Source organism: Chaetomium tenue (genome assembly GCF_020726465.1).
Source record: "Chaetomium tenue strain MPI-SDFR-AT-0079 chromosome Unknown F5144scaffold_5, whole genome shotgun sequence".
In the NCBI taxonomy this organism is placed as follows: domain Eukaryota; kingdom Fungi; phylum Ascomycota; class Sordariomycetes; order Sordariales; family Chaetomiaceae; genus Chaetomium; species Chaetomium tenue.
Genome location: NW_027117333.1, coordinates 2,717,219 through 2,742,579, shown reverse-complemented (window position 1 = coordinate 2,742,579; position 25,361 = coordinate 2,717,219). Strand labels below are relative to the sequence as shown.

The following is a 25,361-nucleotide window of genomic DNA, read 5'->3' as shown; positions in this document are numbered from 1 at the left end:
AAACCAACGAGCCGGGTTTTTTTGAGACAACCACTGGTCGCCACTGGTCGCCATCCCCAATCCTATCAAAAAGCGGGGAAAAGGAATCGAATGTGAGGGTGGTGTCGTGCATCTCCGGCAGTCGTTACCCAACCCCAGACCAGACCAGACCAAACACCCCTTAACACCACCACACAACACACACCCTCGGCTCCGATTGACTCCCACATCCCGACCGAGCCGGCACCCCGGGTAGGCACCCGGCCAGCCCCGTCCCCGTCCCGATGGCCCCGCTCCGTCTCCGGCACCTGCACCTCCCGAGCATCCATCCCCACTACATCCCCTACCGCCTCGCCGACCGCGTGCAACAACATCTCCGGCGACAGCACCTCGACTTCAAAGATGGATCGGCCGCCGCCGTCCGGCCACCGCCACCGACGCTGATCTCCTTCACCCCCTCCCCCATCTACACCCTCGGCCGGCGCCAAACCACACCCCTCACCCCCCCGGAAGCAGCCCGCCTCACCGCGCCCCTGCAGATCCCTATCCCACCCCCCCCACCATGGCGGCGCCAAACCAAAACCTCCCCCCCCAACACCAACACCAACACCACCAACAGCAATCATGACAGCAGCACCGCCACGGCCACCCTCCACCCCCAAATCCTGCACTCCCCGCGCGGCGGCCTGACCACCTACCACGGGCCGGGGCAGGCCGTGCTCTGGCCGGTGCTGGACCTGCGGTCGCCGCACCACCGCCACTTCTCCGTGAAATGCTACGCGCGGCTGCTTGAGAGGACCACTATTGAGATGCTGTGGCGGGTGTTTGGCGTGGAGGGGGGGACGACGGGGGATCCGGGGGTGTGGGTCGTCCCGAGGGGTTCTGCTTCTCAACCTCCTCCCACGGGGACGGCGGAAACGAAACAGGGGCAAGAAGCCCCCCCGCGCGCCAAAATCGCCGCGCTGGGGGTGCATCTGCGGAGGCATGTTACGGCCCTCGGCACCGCCATCAACGTCTCCACGCCGTCGCCTCCGGCCTCGGCGAGCTACGATGGCGATGAGGCAGCCAACCCCTGGGCGCGCTTTGTTGCGTGCGGGCTGGCGGGGCAGGGGGTCACGTCGCTTGCGAGAGAGGTTGTCGCTGCTGAGGGCGGTGGCGATGACGGTGGGTTGGCGGGGGTGGATGAGCGGCTTCTGGCTTCAGCTGGTGGTGGTTATGGAAGTAGGGAGGGCGCGGTAGCGCATGCGTGGGCTGGGGTGTTGGCGGAGGGGATTGGGCTGGGGGAGGGCGGGGTGGAGGCTGTGGAGGGTCGGGAGGTGATGCAGTTGATGGGGGAGTTGGTTGAGGCTGCTGCGGAGGATGGAGAGGAGGTGGAAGAGGAGATGCTGTATTTGGAGGGGGTGAGGGGTGTCGTTGGGAGGAAGTGATCTGTTGATAGGGGGGATGTATCATCTACGAGTGTACAATATCTGTACTGTTGCTGTGTACGTCTACCTGGCTTTAGAAGTTGAGATTCATTCATCATCACCATATCACGACGTCAAACCCACCGATACCCCCTGACCTCCTCCCTGTACCGTTCATATGGCCCAAGCGTCAGCATCCCCCGAGGGTACCGCACCCTGCACACATCCCGGCCCCCCCATTCCCCCAGGAAGCGGCGCAGCACCAACCAGCCGACAGCCAGCGACCCACGACACAGGAAGTCCGACGCCGACGGCTTGCAGTCCCGTCACAAATCACGATACGCGAGCGAGTCCAGCCCAGTCCAGCCCAGCCCACAACCCACCGCCCACAGGCAGCCCAGACTCCAGGGAAGGCAACAACCCCGATGTCGCTGACTGACAGACCACCAGGCTAACGTAGCCAAGAGCTGATTCTTTCCCACCGACCACCCAGGCAACCAGGGGAAGAGGGAAAAGTACCGGGGGGGCAGCCAAAGAACACGACGTGAACCCGACCCGACCCCCTGGTTTGCGTCCGAACACCCGCCGACGGCGAGTTTTTTCTTCCATCTCTCCCCAAATGCGCAACGGTAATTCGACACCACCCGCGACCGCACCATGGTTCACTCCTGTTTCAGCCGACGCATGGCAGCGGCCGCTTCAGCTTAGCTTGCATGGGAGACAGGGAGACAAGGCCCTGTCACTGGTCTGTCACTGGCTTGATCGAAATCCCACCCCCCCTTGACGAAGGAAGTACTTTCTTTGGCTCCTTCAAAAGTTCCGGTCCCCTAGGTAGCTGTGCCCCTCCCCTCCCCTACCCTCCCGTCCACGACGGAACGTGAGAAGCAAAGCAAAAAAAAAAAAAAGGGCGCGGGAGCACACTAGTGGGGATGGTGGCGTTGCGAGGTGTGCTAGGGGAGGAGGATTGCGAATGGGAGTGGTGGAATTGGGGGTGGGTGTTGTGGTGTGGTGTGTGGTCGGGACCCAGAGGTTCGGATCATCCGGTCATTGGTTAGGGATGAGAGAAAGAATGAGAAAAAATAATAAGATTGTGGCGAGTTGGACGACCATCGGCATCCTCGACGGATGTATTGTATGTATGTACGAATACGGAATACTGTGTGTATTCTCGTCCCTGGCAGAGTTCTGGCGTGAGATTACTACGAGGCAGGAGTTTTGTTGTGAGTCCCCAAGCGCGCCGAATGTCTGCTTTGAGAAGACCTGCTTGGGCTAACGCCAGAATTGTTCGTCCCATTACAGAAAAGATACCAGATCTGTCAAGGCCATCGCGCCCTGCCCTCGGAAGCCGTCGGCTTGGCTTCATTCCCTCGTGGCAAAATATTCGAGCCCGAGATCGATGGGAACACACACACACCTTCAAAGAGCGCAGGAACCGGTTTTTGAGTGGCACGAAGCGGCCAAAACAATTCATTCGTCCCTTACCACCCCCTGAAACCTATCCCAGAACCTTCCCAAGCCAATAATTACTAACCATTTGATACATGCATGCCGTTGACCGCTCCTCCCAAGTCGTCGCCGGCAACCGCCCATAGCCGGGCGAGGAACCACGGAACACCTCTCCCGCCCGTTGCTCAGAGCCACCGACCCGCAGCGATATGCATACAATCTGCAGTGTCATCTAGGCGCGTTTTGCTTCCCCCCGCCTCGCCATAGAGGGATTCCCCAACCAGCCTTTTATTGACTCGCCAAATTTTGGGCCTCCTGCGCGCTCTGTTGTTCCATGCAACCTGCCGACCTCGGCCTGGCTCTTTGCCCCCTCGACCCCTTTTTGGCCCCACCTCGTAGCCACTTGCCAATGCCATGTTCAGAAAGGTCCCAGGGAGAAGGGAAGAAAATGGAAATGAAAACAAAATCCGTGATTCTCCGTCCGGGAACACCATGCACCATGAAAGCTGGGAACAAAAAAGCCAAGAGATGTGGAAAGCCGGCAAGGCACCCGCCGTTGCCCGCCGCTAAATGAAAACCGATGAAATGCCGTTGAATATGCCGCGACCGAAGGGAGCTCCGGTGCGTCGAATGTCCAGCCTGGTTCTGGACATCCTCATTAAGTAGTCGTAAGGGGCGAACCTCTCTCAGGGGGCCGCTCTCTTGTTCTCTTCCCGGGACTCGTCGACCAAGGGTCGACCATAGCTAAAATCGAGATGCCCAGGACGAGATGAAGAAGCCGCTGTTGTCGCTACTAGATAAGAGGCGCAAAAAGAGCGTTGAACTCGGAGAATGCCCGTGTTGCTTCCTTGGTTTGCCACTTTCGGCCCTCTTCACTCACTGCCTGGTATTAAGTCCTCCGATGCGTGCCATCCTGCCTTTCACATCCGCCACTCTGCATCCTGGTTGGCACAGCCAGCCCTCTTGCGTTATACACTGCCTCTCTTGCGGCCGCTGGCCCGCGGCGGCGTCTCGCTCTCGTCCGTCCCGGGCTTGTACTCTTCCGGTTGGAAGTTGGGGTTGTTGTAGTGGGCTACGTTAAAGTGACTGTTCTTAAACGTCGTCGTCTGCAACGTCTGTTCTCGCCACGTGTTGTTACCCACATATTCGGGCAACTGACAGTACTCGCTGAACCGCAGGGGATGCGTCTGCGGCGCGGGTACTGGGGTTGGTACCGGCAACGGTGCCGGCGATGTCTGTTGTATCGCGTCCACGTAGGGCGATGATACCCACGGGGACACCGGGCTCGGGCTGTATGTGGTGAGAGGGGATGGGGTGGTGTCGAGCATGGGCGCCAGTCCCGGGGCAGAGTTAGCGAACCCAGGAATGAGTGACAGCGTGTGCATATCAACAGAGTTGAAGTTGTGCACCGTCATTGGCGCGCTCCCAATCTCGTAGCTTTGCGAGAAGCCGGCTACGCGGTGAACCTGCAAGTCCACCGGCTCGGGGACGTACAGGATGTCGTAGTGGTCCGGGCGGTACAAGAGGTGGATGATGGGGCCCAACTCCGACGGGTGACGGCCATTGGCCTCCTCGGGAATCCGGTAGGTGTTGACTTCGGGCCCGGGACTCCGATCGAGATACGCAACCTCTAGGACAAAGCCGGCATTTTTGAGAAGCACGTTGGCCAGCAAAATGAGTCCGAGATGGTCGATCTCGACGCTGTGGCGCTCGAGCACCTCGAGGCAGTACCCGTCGACACCCGCGCCGCCGGTGACAAAGGCGCTGTATGTCTCCCGGTGGCCCTTGAGGTACGAGCTTGCCAGCATCCTGAAGTGGTACATGACCGAGTCGGAGATGGAAGGTGTGTTGAATGCCTCTCGCAGTTCTGTCATGGCCTGCTCCCGATGGCCAACGAGGGCGGCCATTTTCGAGAGGAGGGCCAGGGTCTCGTCGACGAAATCCTGAGACACATAGGGTGAGAACCCACCGACGTTCTCGATCAGGCTGTTCAGCCCCTCCAACCTCTGCCTCTCCGCCTCGATGCGGGCCTTGCTGCCGCTCTTGACTAATGTCTCAAAGTAGCCGAAGCCAATGGCTGCCCGTTACGTTAGCAGGGACGTCCAATGCGCACAGCGTGGAGTGGCCTCGCCAACTTACCCCGCCAGCCGCAATTCCCGTCTCCTTGAATAGGCCGGTAGTCCGAATATGTTTGCGGCAGCGCCTGCAAGCCGTGTTAGCAAAGGCTGATAACCAATTGCAATTGTCACCGGTATAGATGATTACCCACCATTGTCTTCTGCACGTAGATGGCGTCGGCGTCGGCATATTGCTCCATAATTGCCGAGCTAGGTGTCTTCTTGCCGACGAGTGGTCCCTGTGTGTGCGGCGCGGGGCTTGGTGAGCGCGGGGTCCTTGAACCACTAAAAACACGGACACGGACACGGGAACGGGGAATTGGGAATTTGAGAATTGATCATTTTTATTTACCTCGAGATGCGGCTGGTATTCCCGGGCTGCCGCCTCCTGGGCAACGAGGTCGTCTGTGTTGGGCTCCATCTTGAGCAAGATTGGTAATGAGGGTCGGTGGTGAGGTGGTGCGGTGATGGTTGAGGAAGCGGCGACAGCAGCTGTGGTTGTGGAAGATGGAGATGAGGTGGAGTGGAAGCTGAAGGAGCCACCAGACGCGGAGGGTGCGGGGCCGACACCTGCACTATTGGCACTGAACAGGGAGGTCCCGTACAGCAACGCATTCGCCGCGCTACTGCCCGCTCCTGCTGCAGCGGAACCCCGACCGTCGCTCAGACGTAATGGTGTTTCGTCGAATGTGTAGTCCGGGAGGCTGTGCGGGATGGCAAACCCGGTCGACACCTGGAGAAACGCCGTGGGTTGGGGCTGGTACATGCCGGAGTGCGATGGATGCGGAGCAGCCGTCCACGGAAATGTCGGTGGTCTTTTTTAGCGTGTTCGGACGGAGCCGAGAGAGGTGCCGAACTTCAGCGTGTGGAGTCGTCGTGCTAGGAGCATGTGTGCACCGAAAACTAGCAGCAGTTTGCAGTTGCGGCTGCGGTTGCGGTTGGAGTTGGAGTTGAAGTTGCAAGGGACGACAAACAGCAACACCAAAGAAGAAACAAGCAACCAAACACCGACAGAATATGCAGACGGGGAGGGAGAGGTCTCTCTGTTTTTATCTGCCTGTTGCGCGTTGGCTCCGGGAAGCCGAAGTGGAGATTTGGTAGCGCCAGCTGTGTCGGCTGCGTCGGCTGTATGTACTGTACCGAAGTTTGTATGTCCCTAACCGGCCGGAGGACCACAAAGAGTAACCGCTGGACGGCACAGCCCAAATAAACGAATAAACAAGTAATGTTGCGGTTGGGTAAATGGTAAATGGTAAATAGCAAAGAGATAACCAAACGATCGATTTAAACCGATCGGGAGAGAGGCAGGCACAACCGAGACCGGGACCAAACTACGTCAGGCAGGGCGCACGCAGCGAAGCTTGAAGCGCAGAATGGAATGTGATGGATGGTTGGATGGATGGGCGGAAGGACGGGACGGGTGAGACGAAGAGCCGGGCATGGGACGGTGATAATAAAGGAAGGGGAGGAGAGAGAGCAAGCGGCCAGATACTAATAGGGCAAGGAAGGAACAATAATTATGTACGTTGTGCTATTAGCGACCGCCGCCGACCAAGCAACCTGGAAGCAATGGATGGATGAGGCAGGCCAGACCCGAGCCTCCAACCTGTCAGTCAGGTGGGGACATTTTTGAATGCTAGGCTGATGGTGGTGCATTGCTGCTGCCGCTTCTGGGTGCTTGGTCGAGCCTGGCCCAGATAAATTGGCGGCAGCGGTTTGTTGGGGCCTGTATGGGCCCTGCCTTCCTGCTTTCTTGTTGCGGTGGCTGCCGAGCTGTCACTGGCTGCCGCTCACTGGCTGTCGCTCACTGGCTGCGATTGCCACGATGTTCCTCTGCGGCACCTCAACTTGCAGACGGATGCCACAACGCTCGCTCGACTTCCCTGTCAAAAAAAACAAAAAATAAAAAAGTGTCGGAGAGGATCCCTGGTCCTTAGTGCCTCACCCTCCCTGCCCCTGCCGGTCCCAGACGCACGGCCCGCCGACCACGACGCAGCAACCCCCCCAGGTCGCCAACCTTCGATCCAATGAGGAACCTCGAGTTCTGCCGTTGACGATGAGAAACCGGCAACGCAGTGAGACAGGGGATTGGCGGTCTGAGCTCTCGGTGCGCCTGTTCTCATGCCGAGTGCGTGGTGGAGCTTGTCGTACTGCGGTCCCTGTCGTGATTTTGTGATGCTGTCTTGTCATCCTCAAACCTCGACTCCTCGGGTCGGCCCCTGATCCTGGGCAGGTACTTGTACAAGTACCTCTGGGCGGTGCACTGACTCTGGGGAGCTCCCCCTGAGCATCCGCTGCGGGTTCCAGGGGTGTGGCCAGCCTCTTGACGGCGACCCACTGGACCGTTTCCAGGAACCTCCGTTGGCAGTTCCACATGCCGCCCACCCCTGCTTGGGGTCTTCAGACAGGGGGTCCCGTTTGCCAACCAAATCTTCTTGTTCCGCGTCAGCACTTGGACAAGTGCGCGCTACAGATTACATTCTATGTACTTCGTACTTTGCAAACCCGCGCCGTATCTTGAATATGAGCACTCCATCGAACCCCCACCGGCATCGAGGTGGCCCCGTGGCATCTCCCGCACTTCCTTGACCCTCCCCACCTGTGTGTGGGAACAGAGAAATGTGCCAAAGGAGGATGGTACTAGCGCCGTCTGCCGGGTCCCGCAGAGCACACCACAGGTCTCCATTTTCTGGGGCAGCAGGGGAGGGGTTCGCGAATGAAGGTGTGAACACAAAGACGAGCGCCGCCCCAACAGCTGTTGGTCTGACTGCAGCTCCCGCGAACCCCCCCCCCTGCACCACGAGGAGGCTTGCTGGACCCGACGGCCCCGAATTGGTCAGTCATTCAGCAACGTGGTGAGGATGGATAAATCGTTTGAAGCATGCAGTGGTGGATGTGATGCCCAGAGAACGGCCATTGAGGAGGCGGATCTAAGCCTGGACATGACTGTCCATCCGACCATGGCGTCCTTCAACAACGGGTTGTGCCGCTTCGGCGGGTCTTTTTGCGGACCCGGATCGTCCGAGAAGTTGCGAGAGCTCCGGCGTGGCCACTGACGGACGTTCAGTGCCGGCCTCCCAACGGAGCTCGTCTAGGTCAGGCCTAGCGCCCGGTGTAGTTATTGATAGCCAGGTATGTGCCGCGACGCTGTCCCAGGCCGACCCTAGAACTCCCTTCTAAATCCCAGGCCTTGGTGTGGTGATCAGGTTGACAAGCTCGCTGAGAGGAAGTAAAGGTCAGGAGCAACCCCGGCACCTGACCAGTTATGTGAGTGATACCCGACACACACCATTAACTACCTATGTATAGCCCGCACCAGCGCATCTCGGATGCTCAGGGTCGGTACCATCACACCCTTCGTCCCGAAGCTCAGGATGCCCTGCCACCTATGATATACGTCAACGCCGTGAAAGTCTAACGATACCGTAGGTGGTGGTACTTCTGGGTCAGAAACTGCGAGTGACCACGCCATCTGGGGTACATACATGCACCCTGCGCAGCAACACGCTGCAGTCAGTGGTTGCGCGGCCTCCCCTCTCCCCCATGGGTAGGCTGTGTGTCATGGATAATGCGACCCTCGCTATCCTGTTCGATGGCTCGGAGCGACGTCGATCTGTTCCATCCACGATTACTGAGCTAGACTTGCGATGATATACCACCATACCGAACCGAGGCATGGGCTGGCTCCCATGCTGAGGGCTGACTTGTTTCAACGGCCGAGAGAATGTGACAGTGCCAAGACGGAATACAGACGTCCATGGTCGCTTTGGATGAAGCGAGGCCGCTAGCTAGTTAACAGTGCAGCTCAAGCTTGATGTCGCAGCTGGGAAGCGAGGGATTTGTGGCGGATTCCCTCGCTCCTCGAAGAAGGATGCACAACCATGAATGAGGCTTGGTTGATTGGCTTTGGACCGTCCCAAGCTCATGGGTCGCTCGTGTGGGGTCCGGCTCTGAAGGGGGCTGCCCACGCTCTCGACGACCTGCCACGCCGGAATGTGGTTGGCTCATCGCTAAATTTGGTTCTGTGGTGGGTTTCTCGGTTCTGTCCGATGTTTCCATGTCAAAAGTTAGCCTGCCGTGCCTACGCACTAAAACGCCTCCGGTGAGGACCGGACGATCGCTGCGCACGTCCACGGGGTGTACGATATGTGCAAGTGGAGGTACACGGCGCGATACCACCGCAGCTTCCCAGCGCGAGCGAGTCCCTGAGGCGTCTGATTGACCGTCTCAACAATGATATCGTGCCGTCGGAGAGGGGAAACATGCACAGCAGCTTCTCCGCTCTGACCCTGGGTGGCTTGCATGAGAACCAATCCGCCGCCGTCGTGTTTGCTCCCATCGCCGCAACCCCGTGCCGGACTCGTCGGGTGAGATGTGACACAGAAGCACCAATATCAACCATCATGCTCGACGACGGCCATCCATAACCAGCTGCCCTGCCGTTGTTCCAAGCACAACGGGGCACCAGTGGGGCTCGATGAGCATCACCGGCACCAAAGAGGAGATGGTGCTGGGCAGACGGCGGGGCCTGGGTTGCCCGAATGGCGTGGATACCCGCTCGGTTGTGGCATCCGATTCGTGTTCACGATGGGGATGGGTGGTGCTCAGCGAAGCCATGCTTTGCAAGTCTGTTACTAGCGTGGAGAATGATTGGCGTGCCCGTGTGAGTTTCGGCGAGCACCAAAAACTTGCATAACGGGAGCGGGGAGGGGGGCGTCCTGCGGCGGGCCAATGCACCTCATCATGCTAGTGGTCACAGCTTGCGTTTCCCTGATGCAACATCAGGAGCTGTGGAGAAGTGCGCGTCGCCTATCGCCAGGCCGACATCGACGGGACCAGCCAGGCGTACCAGAAGACGAGGAGGGGAGGAACCTGGATGGAATCTCCTCCGGCAGCGGCAGGTGTCAACAAGCCGCTCTTTCAAAAGAATGCTTACCCGGATAGCGTTAATCATGTTTCGCCCGGGCATCGTCCCCATTGCACCACGTCGTTCCAGACATCTGAGAACCTGGAAAACCACTAAGGTGGCGTTTGGCGCCGTCCCAAGGTTGCAAGGAAAAGAAACTTGAAGCTTCAACATTGGATGGATGGGTGTTGATGCCACAGAGCGTCATTTCCTGGGGTTCAAACGCTAAACCCATAGTGGGTGCTTATTATGTAGGGCTGTCAACCCCGTGGGGTGTTGATTTCGGTGGATGCCGGTAGTGCCTTCCTTGCTTCTGGGGTATTCCCTGCCCACCAAGACAGCAGGTCCACCCCAAGCAGAATCAACTTCCAGCTCTTTGGTTCTTCCAGGTTTCCTTGCTTCCCCCCTACCCCCTCGTCGGGCAAGTGCCGGCACTCCAACGTTGCTAATCTCCAACTTGTTTGGAGCTGATCTCGCGACGCTTCTTTGCTTCGAGTTGAGGATGCGGGCACGTTCGAGACCCGGCTTCGCATAATATCCTGCATAAACTACACTAAATTCGACGGGATTGCGACTCGTTGAACGGGGCCCGAGGTCGCTGAGGTCGCTGGAATTGAGGTGCTCCCTCCCGCGCTCCGGCAACCAACCTCCAAACAACCCCACAGCTCATCTCGTCCTACCCTCCCCTCCGATCGCTGGTGGGGGAAAACACCATTGGTTTTCCCGCCCAAGCTCAGTAGTTTACCCGTCCCCGCACACCCCAACCCGTCATCGTGCTGCGGGCAGCTGCCCACGATATGCAGGACTCTCGCTTCCGGGGCCCCTTTGGCTTCCCGTGTCGTCACAAACCACCCCAGCACCTTATCGCGGTAACTACCGTGCATCTTCTCTGAGACGATCATCACATCAGTATACCGGGTCCGTCGGTAGGTATCCTTCCAAACGTCCTTGCCTGACATTATGCGTTCTTGGCAAACATCAATGAGGAGAGAGCTGGCCCGGCATTGAGGGGAGTCCCCAGTACGCGGACCCGGTTCCGGGGACGGCCCCGATCTCTATGTTCTCGTTCTGTTGGCTGATCTCGTAATTCCCGTTTGCTCACAAAGGTCCAGATCTTCGTTTGCGTGTCAGAGACAACAGAGAAATAACCTGAAACAGCGTAACCGATCTTCTACCACCACCTGTTAACCTCGATGGGGTTGATGTTGTATAAGCGGGGGGGCCTTATTGAAGCAAACATTGATGTTCCATCCGCGGAGCAACGAGTTAACTACCTAGTCACCATTACCCGGCAGGCAAATTGGAACTGGTCGGGCCAATACGTGAACCATTACGAGCTTTCCCTGCAAGACGGCGTGGGATGGCTGCTCCGAATAGGACACCAGGCCGCCCTCGCTGCAACCAGTGCCGCAACGCCATCCAAAGAGGGAGGGAACCGAACGGCTTATGCCCATGTCCGGACCGAGCAGGATTCCAGCATCAGGCTCCTCCGTGACGACCGGATCGCGAGCTCGGTCTCTCATACCCATCTCGACGGCATTAATTCCCTCTCCACCCACCGGTCAAGAGAACCCGATCTGCGCGTTGCCGCCTCCTTCAGCTGGGTGCCCATGCCGTTCTTTGCGTGACAAGGGTGGCAAGAGTCCCATCATTTGTGTCTTCGCATCCCATGTGCGCTGCCGACGGCGTCCCGAAAGCCAGCTGCAGCCACGGCCTGTTTAGTCACGGCAGCTGCGTGTTCCCGTCTCGGCCCAGCCGGCGCCACTGATCCTGTGCTCCGTGTCTCACAAGTTTGAGAAAGCACCGGTTCTGATTTGGTAGCGTGCTCCCCTCTCGCCAGCTCTCGAACTCACGAGCGATCGGTGTGTGGGCTCAAAAGTTTTGTTTCCGTCAATGTTGATCAAACTATTATGGTAGAGTGTTTTTCTGTGGAGTCGTATCTGCCATGCTACCTCGGCCGGGATGTGCATAATCGGTTTGCCCTGGCGTGGTTCGAGGCCGCAACCGAGACAGGCTCACCGCCCCCTCCCGGGTTTTCTTCCGTTGTATGTACATATTGCGTAGGCTCATTAAGTGCCTGGACCGCCGGAGATATCGATGACCACCACTGCAAACAGCCAGACGTTCAAGCAAGGACGGGTAGAGTGGAGAGCGTAGATCGATCATCAATGAACATTGCCCAAACACACCCCTGGCCGTTACGTTCGGCGGGACCACTTATTCAGTTACGACAGCGGCAGGGCGCGGGGCATTCCGTTCAGCGACGTTTCATTGAGGGATTTGCCTCCAGCCTCCCTGCAGCAGAAGCAGCAGCAGCAGCAAGAACAACAAGACTATTCGTACCGGAGTACGCAAAGTGGGTTGGAACGGGCAGCTACAGGGTGTTGCTGGCACGACGTTCGACTCCAAGCGAACATATTCTATACTCCACAACAGTGCGTCGGGTATCTACACGTGTCCAAAACGGCTCGCCTATAGAGTGGACTGAGGAGATGTTGACCAAGTGAAATCCGCCGACGGGGGAATTGGTCCCGTTCGTTTAGGTGCAGTGTGGAAGATGGGTTGGGAATATTAAGTCATTGATTGGTGGGCGTGAATAGAAACGAGTCGTTGAAGACGAACGCCTTGTTTGTCGTAGGAAGTCGTACCCAGACATCGAAGTTAGCACTGCCGGAGCCCATTTGTGTTGTATGTGTTCTCGTAATCCAGACACATCTGTCTTGGGTGCGGTCTTTATAGCCACCGGCGCCTTCTCATTCTCCAGGGCATGTAGTTGATCTAGCTAGGAACCCATTGTTCTGGTCTACCCCAGCGCCGTCTTGCCCGCGTTTTGTAATCCTGTTGCCTTGTCATTCAGCATACCCGTGTCCATGTAAATGCTCGTGATACTCGTCCATAACCAGCTAACCCAGCTGGTTGCATGCTCCAACCCCGAGCCCGCCTCTCAGGGCATTCCCATCCCTACGGCCTTCATGCCAGGCCGGCGCAGGCCCCGTGTGCCCTTCCCACCGCGGCCCCTATCCCTGTCGGGGTATCCAAACGAACCACCAAACTCACCCATCGGGTCACCAAGCCCAGCGCCAGACATGTCCCCAACCATGCGGAAACCATCCGCGTCACTAAAGATGGCCGCGTACAGTTCCCCGACGGCCAGCGTCATGGCCTCGATCGCCTTGGCGCGCTCCGCATCCCCCTTCGATTCGATCTGGACGGTGCCGGCGTGCTCGTCGATGCGGCCCTGCACGCGGCCGTCCACGATCAGGTAGCTGACGATGTCCTGGGCCTCGGGCTCGCTGATGCGCAGGCGGTCGGCGATCCAGGAGAGGCGCATGCGGGTGTAGGGCGCGATGAGCTTGAGCACGCCCTTGGTGCGCATGTTCCGTGTCACCTCGTCGATGTTCTCGGCGATGAAGGGGTCGGCGAGCAGGTCTGTGTTTTTGCGTAGCACCTCCTCGTATTTGTAGATGTCGTCGCGCTGGTACGCGTCGACGAGTTCCGTCATGGCCGCGATGCGCGGGTCGTTTTTGTAGGGTTTCGTCTCCTGGCTGTCGAATGGGTTGATGTCCGACTTCATGAGCATGGTGACGAGGAGCAGGTACTTGAGCACCTGGATCCGCCGGAGGTCGCCGGCTTCGTCGTAGTTCCGGAAGGACTCGAAGAAGTCGATCTGGGCTGAGTTCCAGTTCTCCTCGCTCATGTGCATCTTGCCGCCGCACTCGCGGATGACACCCTGGATCTTGGGGTGCGGTACTGCGGAACGCACTTTCAGCGCTTTTTGGTATAAAGCCTTTAGCTGGTTGTTGTTTCGCGTCTCGGAGTACATCTGGATCTCGAGAGCGTATATTTCGAGCGAATAGGTCCCCTTGCTGGGGTCGTCGGTGCCGTCCTGCCTCTTGCATACTTTGTGGAGCTCCCTGAGCTTCCGCCCCACGGCATGGTAGTCTTTGCGGTCTAGTAGAAGTTTGGCTAGTTTGATGTTGGTCTTGAGCCAGAGACGCTCATTGTTGGTGCTCTGGAAACATTGTAGGGTGAGTGAATAGAACTGCTCGATGCATTGCACTGCTGCCGGGTTGTCGGCGCCCTTTTCGATGAAGTTGAGCATGTTGTCGATCGACTTTTCTGAGTAGTTCCTGGTTACGGCAGCCTTTACGTAGGTGAGGAGCTCCTTGTAGTGCTCGGTAGCCTGCAACTGGTTAGATCTCAGGTTGGAATTCGGCTTTCCCGTGTCTACCGACCTTCTCGTACCGCTGCAACTTGAACTCAAGTTTGATGGCTTGTTTGAGGGCCTTGAAACCCCATTCGCCCTTTTCCGGTTCCAATGCCGGTATGCCTAAAAATTCTTCTACAGCATCTTCCGGGTCGGAGGTTTTTGTCTGCTTCGCATTGTAGTACTTGTTCTCGATGTCGACGTCACCGTTATCCTCTTCCTCTTCGTCTTCGTATTCAAAGTCGTACTCCTCATCGGAGGCTTGCATAAAGTCGTCGTCAGACATGATCGCTAGGACAAGCTATGAACTTTGCGGCGGCGTGCGTCTTGAGAAAAATGGGTGATATCGCAAGTTGCAGATGCTGCTTGTGATTTGTTTGTTGAAGTCGCGGAGGGGTATCCAGGCAGGCACACAGTGATAAGGCTGAGAGCCAAGGTGCCCGGAGCTGTGGGGTGGTTCTTATCGATCAACTAGCTGCAGCTCTCATGCTAATAAAGAGATGGGGAATATTACCCGATATATGCATTTATGAGTTAAACGCTTCTATTTGCTGTGGTAGAGCTGTAAAATTGTTCATAAACAAGGCAGTAAGTAGGCCAGATAAGGATCGCATAAATAATGGCTATAGTCTTTTTCCACGGTCAGGTTGTTTAATTGGCGTCCAAATCGACCCTCGCAGACCATCCCAAATGCTCGTATAAGCGGTTAGGTAGTAAACAGGTTGTTAGTGGAACAATGACCGACCCCTGCAGCCTAGCCACCCAAAATTTGGTCATCAAGGTCCCGGTCGCCACTCCCGTCGCAGACGCAATGGACTCTCGCGCATCAACAAACCAACACAACAAAAACAAAACCGGAGCGCACACAAACACACCCCAAGTCCATACGCGCCGACAAGGCGATCAGCATACTTGCTGCTCGAATACCCCATCTGAAACTCGCGCTGCACCGGCAGCACCAACACCGCCAAGATGGGTTCCGGCGATTTGAACATGAAGAAGAGTTGGCATCCCCAACGATCGGGGAATGTCGCGGCAACACACAAGGCCGAGGCCGAAGCAATCGCCGAACGCAAGAAGCTACAGCAGCGTCTTCAGGAAATTGAGGAGGAGCGGAAGAAGGAGGAAATTCAGAAGGCGCTCGAAGCCGCGGGCGGGAAGCCAAGGCTGCAGCGGGTGGAATGGATGTACTCTGGCCCTACCGACGGCCAAGCGGGCGACGCGGCTGAGAACGAATCCTACCTGCTCGGCAAACGGCGAATCGAAAAGCTCCTTCAGGACAACGACATCAAGAAGTTGCAGAAGCAGCCGAGCCAGGATGCCCTCGAAGCGGCGCCGATCGGCGCCCTCGCCAATCCCCGGGATGTTGCGACGAAGATTAGGGAGGATCCCTTACTCGCGATCAAGCGGCAAGAGCAGCAGGCGTACGAGGCAATGATGAACGACCCGATCCGGAGGCGGCAACTACTGGCATCGATGGGCATCGACGACTCACAGGATAAGGCCAAGCGCAAAGAGGAGAGACGGCACAAGCACCGCCACTCACACCGATCGCGCCGCCATGATGACCGAGACGGAGAGAGGCATTCTCGCCGGCGTAGGTCCGACTCGAGGGACCGGTCACGGAGCCCGAGGGGATACGGTTCAGGGGAAGAGGACCGCAAGAGGAGGAGGAGAGACTCGCGCGATCGGAGGCGGGACAGGTCGGTATCCGTGGACTCGCGGGATAGGAGAGAAAGACGAGACAGGCGTGGTGATCGGGATCGGGATCGGAGAAGCAGCCGGGATAGGAGGGATAGGCGGAGTAGGAGCCGGGAAGATGGGCATAGGGATGGTCGATCTCGGGCAGAATCCCGATCGCCGTCCCCAGCACCGCGCCGGAGGGAGTATTCCCCAGCTGGCGACGATCGAAGAAGAAGAGGCCAATCGTCAGAGCGACCTAGATCACCACGAAAACGCAACGAAGACGCCGACGGATTCCGCAACGGCAGCTCTCACAGCTCGCGCCGGAACCACGACCACCGTCGCGACCGCGCTCCACCAAGACAAGGCGACCGTCCTCCGCAGACCCGCGATCCGAACAACGACAAGGCGGCCGAGGAGGAGCGTGCGCGCAAACTCGCGGCCATGCAGGAAGCCGCCACAGACCTCGACAAGGACCGCGAGCATCGGTTAGCCCTCTTGGCGGAACAAGAGCGGACAGCGCAAGAGAAGGACGACCAAGCGCGGCAGCGGAACAAGCGGTTTGGCGGCGACGCGGGTTTCATGAACCAGCTCCATAGCAGGGCGACTGAGCTGAAGGTGGCAGATCGCGTGGGCAGGCGGTAGGGCTGGGACGGGGGCTTGAGATAAGACGGATGGTCTCATCTCGACGGATACGAGCTGTGGCGCGGATGCCAACTTGGCTTGGGTTTCGGGTTTCTCGATCACAGAACCTGTACGTACGTATTACGGAACCTTATCCCCGGGTGTAACATGGTTTCTGCCGTAAAAAAACGGGAGTGAGAACGTATCGCCGTATCCTGCCATTTCGACACGCCCTAGCCCTGAATCCGGAACGCTGGGAAACCTGATCACTGGTTGTGCAGTGCAGATCAACATTGAGCTCGATCTTGAATCGAAAACTTGGAGGTGGGTTGGAGGAGAGTGTCGCATTCGGTTGCGCACTACCAACATGGTCTTGGCTCCGTGAAGTGGTGTCAAGGTGTCTTTATTGAAACTAGATACATACATAGTTTACCCAAAACACATACGTAATTAATAGCCGACGGAAGCCTATACAAATACTATAACATGAATTTGCTCCAATGCCATTGTATGACAGGCCCTTCCGCCCCTGATCTGAGAAAATATGAGATCCCTTAGCTAGATGGCCTTCGTACGAAAGAAACAAAGTCGTGGTTCTGCTGCTGTATTACCGATACGCAGGATGCAGAAGATGGTGGTGGGCCGTCTCCCTTGACTTGCAGAAACGCCCCACTGTCACTTCCCCATTTCTTCTTGAGCGGCTGTGAGCCTATCCCAGCCCCAAAAAGCCACCAATCCTTGCAGGCGACACTCGGCTGGCCAGAGTCGGGCCTGTGGACCCCTGTCCGATGCCAGTCCCAGCGTCACTGGCGCGCTCTAACCTTGCTGACTTCATCTCCGGCTTCAATTTCGCCAGATTCGGTTCTCTCCCTTTCGTCCTTTCGCTCGTTCGTTTGACTTGCCCATTTTACAGGAATCGCGAATTCTTGTGCCACACATTCCCTTTTTTTTTTTCTACGGCAGCCTGAAGCCCTTTTACTTGCTCGGCGCCTGCTCCTTCTGGATCTGAATCCCACGCCCGGTTCTGGACCGTGCTTACGTTGAATCTGAGGCTGGACTTGCGATTACTACCTGCGCAATCGGTCCCTCCGTCATTGCCTTGCGGTTCCTGACGCCGCCTCGTCACAACCTCGCTCGCTAAAGACTTTACCTATCTTTTTTCCACCTTCCACCGAACGAGCCCCGCGCTTCACGCATTCAATCCGAATCCAAATCCACCCAAGTTCGAAACGAGCAGAACCAAGAATCGCTTCCCTAATTACCATCACCTGATCGCCACAACAGCAACCACCGAACACCGTTATAGCCTCACATCTCGCATAACTCGCAACAATGCCTTGTGGTATCGGGGGTTCCAAAACGGTTCAGCGCAAGCTTGTCTTGCTGTGAGTTTCCCTGATCGATCGGTCTGTGTTAGGGATGGGGAGTGCGGGGATGCTTTGTGCGCTAGACAATGAGCTAACACGGCATGCCCTGGTCCAGAGGCGACGGTGCGTGCGGGAAAACCTCATTGCTAAATGTCTTCACACGAGGGTGAGTTCGATGTGATGACGTAGCCCGAGATTGTTCGTTGCTTAACACCACCCAGCTATTTCCCCACCGTCTACGAACCGACAGTATTTGAGAACTATGTTCACGGTGCGTCCCACCTTTCGGGTCCAGTTATCAGTGTGATTGGCGGCCGACTCACTCGTTTACACAGATATCTTCGTCGACAGTGTTCATATTGAGTTGTCGCTATGGGATACGGCCGGGCAAGAAGAGTTCGACAGGTTACGGAGTTTGTCATATGGTGAGCCCTCCCATACCCTTTCCGGTCACCACTCTAGCATGTAAACTGACAGGACACAGACGATACCGACCTGATTATGCTCTGCTACTCGGTTGATAGCAAAGACTCGCTCGAGAACGTCGAGAGCAAATGGGTGGGCGAGATCGCCGACAACTGCCCAGGCGTTAAGCTCGTTCTGGTAGCGCTCAAGTGCGACCTGCGCGAGGCGGCAGACGAAGAAGAGGGCGCCAACGAGGAAGCTAACCCCCGGGAGAAGAAGCCGATGATCAGCTACGACCAAGGGCTCGAAGTGGCCCGCCGCATCCACGCGCTCCGGTACCTCGAGTGCTCGGCCATGCGGAATCGGGGAGTCAACGAGGCCTTCACGGAAGCTGCCCGTGTTGCTCTCTCAGTGAGGAAGGAGCGCGATGATTCCAAGTGCGTCATCATGTAGGCGCCGAGGGCAAGTTCAGATGATTTCGATACCCTCGTCCGAACCGCCTTCGGACGCCATACGGACATGGACCCGCCGGCGGCTGGAGCCTGCTTTCAAGGCCTGGCTAACTCGTCGGCGTCACCAACCAATACCGGGCACCACAGGCCCGCGGCATCACTTTTCGCCGAATTCACTTTTGATATCACCTTTCCAAGGTTTTTTCTTCGTGACCTTTACGAGACGATTTGGGCTACCATTACGCGGTCCTGAGCTGTACATATTTTGACCGACTTTTCTTCGTGGCGGCCCTATCACAGCTTTGCCCCCAATTCGGCACGGAAAACGAGTCTGCTGTTGATGCGATTTTCTGCGCCGCCCATGCGGCTGCAGGATGTTTGAGGAAGAAGCCGTACCAATGTGGTTCTGTTATTTTGAGACTGTTGATTATTGATCAGGCGCAATCGACGGGACGGGCAGTTGGCCATTGGAAGGGGGGCTAGCGTCTGGGCGGTTGCGGACTGCGACTGCAATGGAAGGGGAGGGTCCGTTGGCGGCTTGCGTCCTTAGTTTTGTTGTAAAAGAGTTTTAATTTCGACGACTTACATAGTCGCGGTGGCGTTCTGTTATCTTTTACTGTCCTCTATTCAGAAGTAGCAGGAGTCAAGAATCATGACGGGAATCGGATTCCTATTTTGTCTTGTATTTTGGGGAGAGTTGACGTTGACATGGGAAAAGCATGCATGTGCTTTCTTGTTTCTTGAAGTGACATCCAATGCCCACGAGGAGCAGCTGAGACATTTATTGATCTGTATATGCAACCCAGAGACAAAACTGACCGTACGCCGAGAAACCTAAGCCCGGAGAAACATAAAACACAGCATACTAGACATCTTGATAAGCTGTTGGCTAACCATTCGTTCCCGGGCATATCTGGTCGAGGATCTCCGGGCTTGCGAATTAACCCCGCGGAATCCCGATCCTCAGATCTCCCTTGGGGCAGAGTGGGGTGGCGATTAGCTGATAAGCCGCAATCGGACCCCGTGAAATGGCGTCAGCGGGCGCTAACTGTGCTGAGAAAGAATTTGGTGTAAGTGGAAAATGGCAACTTCTGGTTGGTCCAAATGCCCCTGCTTCCGTGTTGAAACTTCGAGCTTTGATAATCTTGAACATGCCACCACGCGGGAAAAAAGAGTCACCAGCGGAGATGTGGATATCGTGTTCTTGTGCCTTTTGGGGAAGTCATGGGTGAGAGGTATATAGATTATTCATCATCTCTCAAATGCAAATTTCCCATACCAGCGCCATTCGTCTCATGTGTTCCCTCCTTCATCTTTAAGTTCATGCACTCACTCCCTCTCCACCTCATCCGCTTCAGAAGGTGAGGTGACCCGTGGGTAATATATCATCAACTCTAGTTTCGCCACAACTACCATTCACAAAGACAATGTCGTCTCCATCATCACAACCACACACGATGCCACCTCGACCACTCCTGACTGCCCAGCACTGCGCAGGCCATGTCCACCTCATCATCGGCTCGAACCCTCTCGCCGCAGCACGCGCTTCCTCTTCCATCGCAGCGGGCGCAAAACCAATTCTCATCTCTCCTCTACCATCTTCCATCCCAACCTCCCCAGAAGCAAATGATGAGCAACCACAACAATCCCGACAGCCCCAACCCCAACAACTCCACTACAGCCTAACAACCCTCATAACCTCCGGCGCCCTCACCCACATCCCGCGCGCCTTCCAACCCTCCGACCTCTTCACGCACGGCCGCCCCGAAGTCGACCACATCGTCGACGCCGTCTTCATCACCACCCCCCCATCCCCCAACCCCACCAGCACAACCCCCTCCCCCCAAACCACAACCCCAACCGTCACCGCCTCCGAAATCGCCGCCCTCTGCACCCGCAACCGCATCCCCCTCAACGCCGTCGACGCCCCCACCCTCTGCTCCTTCAGCCTGCTGAGCGTGCATGTGGACGGGCCCTTGCAGATCGGCGTCACGACCAGCGGGCGCGGGTGTAAGTTGGCGGGGCGGATTCGCAGGGAGGTGGCGGCGGGGTTGCCGGTGGGGTTGGGGGGGGCGGTGGAGAGGTTGGGGGGGTTGAGGAGGCGGTTGGTTGGTGAGCAGCGGGAAGTTTTGGGGGGTCGGTTGGTGGGGGGTGGGGAGGGGGAAAAGGGGGTGGTGGTGGTGGTGGATGAGGGGAGTGATGACTCGGTGGATCAGCCGGCCGAGTTGAATAAGCTGGTTTTGGAGGGGGATGCCGAGGCTGCGAGGACGAGACGGATGCGGTGGCTGACGCAGATGTGTGAGTACTGGCCGTTGCGGCGGTTGGCCGAGGTTAGTGATGAGGATGTGGAGGGGATTCTGAAGTCGTACCCTGGCGGCCCGGGGGCGGCGGGGGATGGGCCGGTGAGGCTGGATGGTGCGAGGGTGCCGGTTGGGCGCGTCATTCTCGCGGGCAGCGGGCCCGGCCACCCGGACCTGCTCACCCGCGCGACATACAAGGCGATCCACGCCGCCGACCTCATCCTGGCCGACAAGCTCGTCCCGGCGGGTGTGCTGGATCTCATCCCGCGGCGCACACCCGTGTCTATCGCGCGCAAGTTCCCCGGCAACGCGGACCGCGCACAGGAGGAATTCCTCGAGCAGGCACTCGACGGGGTGCGCGCGGGGAAGACGGTGCTGCGTCTCAAGCAGGGCGACCCGTACATCTACGGCCGCGGCGGAGAGGAGCTTGCCTTCTTCCGCCAGCATGGCTTGGGCGACCGCGTGGTGGTCCTCCCCGGCATCACCAGCAGCCTCAGCGCACCGCTGTTCGCCGGGATCCCGCCCACACAACGGGACGTCGCGGATCAAGTCCTGGTGTGCACGGGCACGGGCAAGAAGGGCAAGGCGCCGCAGCCGCCCGAGTTTGTGGAGAGCAGGACGGTGGTGTTCTTGATGGCGCTGCACCGGATTGGCGGGTTGGTGGCTGAGTTGACTGATTATACCGAGGAGGAGCAGGGAGCTGGCCAGGAGGGGCAGACAGAGTCACCAGAAAGGCCAGAACGCAAGAGGGCGCTCTGGCCGCTCAACACCCCCTGTGCTGTTATCGAGCGGGCGAGTTGCCCAGATCAGCGGGTCATCAGGACAACGCTGAGGTTTGTGGTCGAGGCGATCGAGCAGGAGGGGAGTAGGCCACCTGGGTTGCTTGTTGTTGGCCGTGCATGTGAGGCGTTGTACACACCGGAGAAAGGCCGGTCATGGACCGTGGAGGATGGGTTCAAAGGGATAGATTTGGATTCAGAGGGCAGTTTTGGGGCTGGTGGGTTTGGCATTGCAGGAATGGCTTAAATTGGTAGGGTTGTTTGGTAGATACATGGATATGAAGATCTGTCTGGTAACCATTGTCACAAACACTTGGTCGCGTGAAGGCCTTTATTTCTTGCGGGTGCCCTATTTCCTGGCTGAGTTGTTTTCGAGAAACACGCGCTGGGCAACAGGATGAAATGAGAGATGCAATTACCTGATTGGAATGCTATGCTCGTCTATACAGTCAGTCTTTTATATCCCATTAAGCCCTCCAACAAACGCAATCTCAATTACCAGTATGCTCACTCTCCTCGACATCCCCAAACATCTTCAAAGCCAATAATTATTACCTATCCCCATTTCCCTCCCCACTTCCCTTTTTCTCACTGTCTCCCCGCCATCACCCCGTCCGGTGTTATGTCCCGCTGTCAATCTGATCGACAACGTTGTACTTGGACCACATATCCCACGCCCGGCAGTTCTTCTCCACATCATGGGGGATATGCATGCGCTCGACCTTCTCGGGCTCAATGATCAGCGACGCGAGGAAGCCGCCGGACGCGTGCCAGGCGATGTGGCAGTGGAATGCCCAGACGCCTGCCATTTTGTCAGTACATCGTTACCACACTTACTCACACACCTGGGGGGTGGGGGGAGAGGAGAAGGAGGAACATACCCGGCGCGCCGTCGATCTGGATCACGAGATGGCCGTTGCCACGCACAAGATGGACATCTCTTCGATGCGGGTTCGACGGGCGGACGATGGTGCCGTCCCAGTCGCCCGGCCCTTCGTGCAGGATGAAGAAGTTGTGGCCGTGGAGATGCATGGGATGACTACATGTGAAACTAAATTAGCCTTCCGTTCACCAAAGCATGGGTAGGACTTGGGGTATGGAAACGCACGCAACGGGGCCTTTGTTGTTGACGATGATGCGGATGGACCTGTGCTTGTGGTAGTTGACGACGTTCCACTGGGCCGGGTAGGTGAAGTTGCCGTCGTTGGCGAGCAGGATGACTGGGCTGTTGTAGTCGGTGCGCATCGACACGCCGTTGAACTTCCACAGCGTCACGTTGGTCGCGTTCTTATAGAGCTCGATGTCCATGCTCTGCGTGAGCGTGGGCTCCGGCAGCGGGATCGGGTACAGCGGTTCGGTGATGTGGAGGTCCTCGTTGGCGCAGAGGTCCGCGTTCGGGATGTCCCAGGCCTTGCTAGACGGCGTCGTGGAGGTGTCGGCCTGGTCGTAGTAGACCGCCGCTACGGCGTTGGGCTGCCGCGCTGGTGCGCATGTGGTCAGATTAGACCGCATCCAGAAAGCCGAGTTGGCCTTGCCGACGTTGGCTGTGACGAGGACGTCTGCACGCTGACCAACACCCAGCGTGACTACCGAGGTATTGTATGGCCTGACTGGCACGAAGTCCTCGGCAACGACGGTAAGCATGTGTTCGTCGATGGAGAAGCGCTGGACACCGTCGCCACCGGAGTTGACTAGACGTAGTTTGTGTGTCTTGCCCGTCTTGAACTTGAACTTGGAGATGCCGGCGTTGTTGGCGCATGGTGTCTTATCCCCCGGGGCTACGGTCGAGCAGTCAAAGTTCATCTTGCCGTTGATCAGGTTATTGTCGGAGGTCACTTTGGGGCTGCCATTGGGAGCCAGCATTTCCTCAATGATATCGGAGTACTCCTTATGATACCAATCTATACAATGTAAGCCCCTGATGCCCGCCGCGCAGCCTTGGGTAACAACTCACCACTGAGCAAGATGGGGCCGACGTCGACGTCGTACTTCTCTTTGGTAGGGCCGTGAACGACAATGGGACCAAGGATACCGCCCGTGTATTGCGCAGAGTAGTGGGCGTGGTACCAACTCGTGCCGTATAGGCTAGCAATGAACTCGTAACTATAGCTTTTCCGCGGCGGAATGGGGCACTGTGAGATGCCCGGGGCGCCGTCTTCCCAGGGTGTTTCGTGCTGCAGAAAGCCGTGCCAGTGGATCGCTGTGCCATCTTCCGGACCGGTGATGTTGTTGTGCACGTTCACGATAATAGTGTCGCCCCAGTTTGCCTCGATCAGGGGCCCAGGGAAAGCCCCGTTGACGAGAAGAACATCCCGTAGATACCCATCCGGAGCAACAAACCCACGGCTCACAGTGAGCTCGTAGCGCCTGACGACTCCGGTTTTGGGATATTCAGTGTATGGGTTGTTGCCCGAGTCGGTCAGGTTTCCCCAAGGATACCCGTTGGGCAGTGGATTGTTTGTCAGGAAGAGTGGTAATGTAGGGGCAAATAGGGTGCCCAGGAGTGAAAGTCTAGTGCCTGATTAGATGTCCGGTGATGTACAACGCAACGGGGCGGGTGCGTCTCACCCGTTGGTGTTGTCCTGTGTCAAAGTAGCAGTTGCTGTATAAAGGACCGTAAGGGCGTTGACAACGACGCTCTCGATGAGGCCGCGAAGTAAGCCCATGATGGGCAAAGAAGTGAGAGACGAGATATATAACAGAAATCGCAACAACCAGCGGAGGAGAAATGAACGGTGATCCCACTACCCACGACGGGGAAGACTCGCTCGGGGCTAGGGTGATACAGTGGGATATTTAAAAGCCGCTCGGGAGAGTTAGGGGGAAAAGGGGCGAGCGGGCTCGGTGAGAATTCATGCTCGTGATGGTTATGGAATGGCCCCCTGTAGACGCCACATGTCGTGAACGGAACACTGCAGAGCTGACAGTCAATGGTTAGCAAACAGGGCTGCCCCGAGCCGATCGACTCCCTGTTCTTGCCATATTGGTGCAAGCCTCTTTGGCATATTCCTTTTCTGTCCACACCGACCGCGACGAAGAGACGCGTCCAAGACATACGGACGGCGTATGTTGAAGGCGGCCGTAGTTATCGTCCAGTCGGTCGTCACGTCTAGGCGCGGTTCCTTGGGAGCGCCAAGCTCAGGGGTCAGATTTGGGCGGCGTGTCCCGGGACCAGTAGGCTAACGTTGGGGTCCGGGGGATCGGCGGTCTACGCAGAGGCGATCCGCTGATGTAGCGAGTGGCTCTGGTATTGCTGAGACCAAGAATGCATATGGCAGAGCCGCTCAACCACAAGACCCCCCGAGAGGCCTGAGCGTCGGGTCGATCGTCATAGAGATGGCGTTCGTAAAGAAAACAAAAGAAACCCCGCGAGAAACGGCAGTGTTGGACAGAACCAAAACCGATCTGGGGCCGGTCTCGGTGCAGAAAGATGGGGTGAAGGCCAGGCTTGAGATACATCACCATCGAAGAGGAATACTTCGCTCTCTGGAAAAGGGGACAGCAGGACTGTACAACGATCAGTCTGGTTGGGAGGCTGCAGCTGGGAAACCCCTGAATCGCGCCTGTGGTGGTAAGCTATTTCAGCTACCCAGAATGCTGTATCACCACCCAAAATGGGAAGGAGAACGCGAATGACGAGGCGGAGAGGAAACTGCTTATTAGGACATGGGCCTCGAACCGGCTCTGCCG

General features: G+C 57.4%; 8 protein-coding genes across 8 annotated transcripts; 4 read left to right on the top strand and 4 right to left on the bottom strand.

Moving 5' to 3' along the window:
* Nucleotides 1-263: 263 nt before the first annotated feature.
* Nucleotides 264-1,406, top strand: F5144DRAFT_594313 (uncharacterized protein; the record flags this gene model as incomplete). The annotated part of the gene is made up of 3 exons (XM_066790565.1): nucleotides 264-841; nucleotides 1,025-1,295; nucleotides 1,338-1,406. 3 exons carry the CDS (start codon nucleotides 264-266, stop codon nucleotides 1,404-1,406), a joined length of 918 nt encoding a protein of 305 aa, XP_066641638.1.
* Nucleotides 1,407-3,562: 2,156 nt separating this feature from the next.
* Nucleotides 3,563-6,076, bottom strand: F5144DRAFT_300448 (peptidase C65 Otubain-domain-containing protein). The gene is made up of 4 exons (XM_066783884.1): nucleotides 5,301-6,076; nucleotides 5,101-5,187; nucleotides 4,971-5,034; nucleotides 3,563-4,908 (listed from the first exon to the last, which is right to left on the bottom strand). Exons 1-4 carry the CDS (start codon nucleotides 5,712-5,714, stop codon nucleotides 3,800-3,802), a joined length of 1,674 nt encoding a protein of 557 aa, XP_066641637.1. The 5' UTR covers nucleotides 5,715-6,076; the 3' UTR covers nucleotides 3,563-3,799.
* Nucleotides 6,077-6,709: 633 nt separating this feature from the next.
* F5144DRAFT_300487 (uncharacterized protein) lies at nucleotides 6,710-7,456 on the bottom strand. The gene has a single exon (XM_066783885.1). The coding sequence runs from the start codon at nucleotides 7,322-7,324 to the stop codon at nucleotides 6,890-6,892; it is 435 nt and encodes a 144-aa protein (XP_066641636.1). The 5' UTR covers nucleotides 7,325-7,456; the 3' UTR covers nucleotides 6,710-6,889.
* Nucleotides 7,457-12,579: 5,123 nt separating this feature from the next.
* F5144DRAFT_300438 (PCI domain-containing protein) lies at nucleotides 12,580-14,690 on the bottom strand. Its single transcript, XM_066783883.1, has 2 exons — nucleotides 14,090-14,690; nucleotides 12,580-14,037 (listed from the first exon to the last, which is right to left on the bottom strand). Exons 1-2 carry the CDS (start codon nucleotides 14,345-14,347, stop codon nucleotides 12,799-12,801), a joined length of 1,497 nt encoding a protein of 498 aa, XP_066641635.1. The 5' UTR covers nucleotides 14,348-14,690; the 3' UTR covers nucleotides 12,580-12,798.
* Nucleotides 14,691-15,033: 343 nt separating this feature from the next.
* F5144DRAFT_492884 (Pre-mRNA splicing factor-domain-containing protein) lies at nucleotides 15,034-16,389 on the top strand (the record flags this gene model as incomplete). The annotated part of the gene is made up of 1 exon (XM_066785945.1): nucleotides 15,034-16,389. The coding sequence occupies one exon, from the start codon at nucleotides 15,034-15,036 to the stop codon at nucleotides 16,387-16,389; it is 1,356 nt and encodes a 451-aa protein (XP_066641634.1).
* Nucleotides 16,390-17,518: 1,129 nt separating this feature from the next.
* Nucleotides 17,519-18,918, top strand: F5144DRAFT_300379 (small GTPase superfamily). The gene is made up of 5 exons (XM_066783882.1): nucleotides 17,519-17,753; nucleotides 17,851-17,901; nucleotides 17,957-18,006; nucleotides 18,071-18,160; nucleotides 18,220-18,918. The coding sequence occupies exons 1-5, from the start codon at nucleotides 17,701-17,703 to the stop codon at nucleotides 18,591-18,593; spliced, it is 618 nt and encodes a 205-aa protein (XP_066641633.1). The 5' UTR covers nucleotides 17,519-17,700; the 3' UTR covers nucleotides 18,594-18,918.
* A 1,131-nt stretch (nucleotides 18,919-20,049) lies between these two features.
* F5144DRAFT_594308 (tetrapyrrole methylase) lies at nucleotides 20,050-21,918 on the top strand (the record flags this gene model as incomplete). The annotated part of the gene is made up of 2 exons (XM_066790564.1): nucleotides 20,050-20,700; nucleotides 20,809-21,918. The coding sequence occupies 2 exons, from the start codon at nucleotides 20,050-20,052 to the stop codon at nucleotides 21,916-21,918; spliced, it is 1,761 nt and encodes a 586-aa protein (XP_066641632.1).
* A 157-nt stretch (nucleotides 21,919-22,075) lies between these two features.
* On the bottom strand, nucleotides 22,076-24,668 carry F5144DRAFT_300350 (multicopper oxidase-domain-containing protein). The gene is made up of 5 exons (XM_066783881.1): nucleotides 24,240-24,668; nucleotides 23,626-24,182; nucleotides 22,780-23,572; nucleotides 22,553-22,710; nucleotides 22,076-22,473 (listed from the first exon to the last, which is right to left on the bottom strand). Exons 1-5 carry the CDS (start codon nucleotides 24,335-24,337, stop codon nucleotides 22,292-22,294), a joined length of 1,788 nt encoding a protein of 595 aa, XP_066641631.1. The 5' UTR covers nucleotides 24,338-24,668; the 3' UTR covers nucleotides 22,076-22,291.
* Nucleotides 24,669-25,361: the final 693 nt, after the last annotated feature.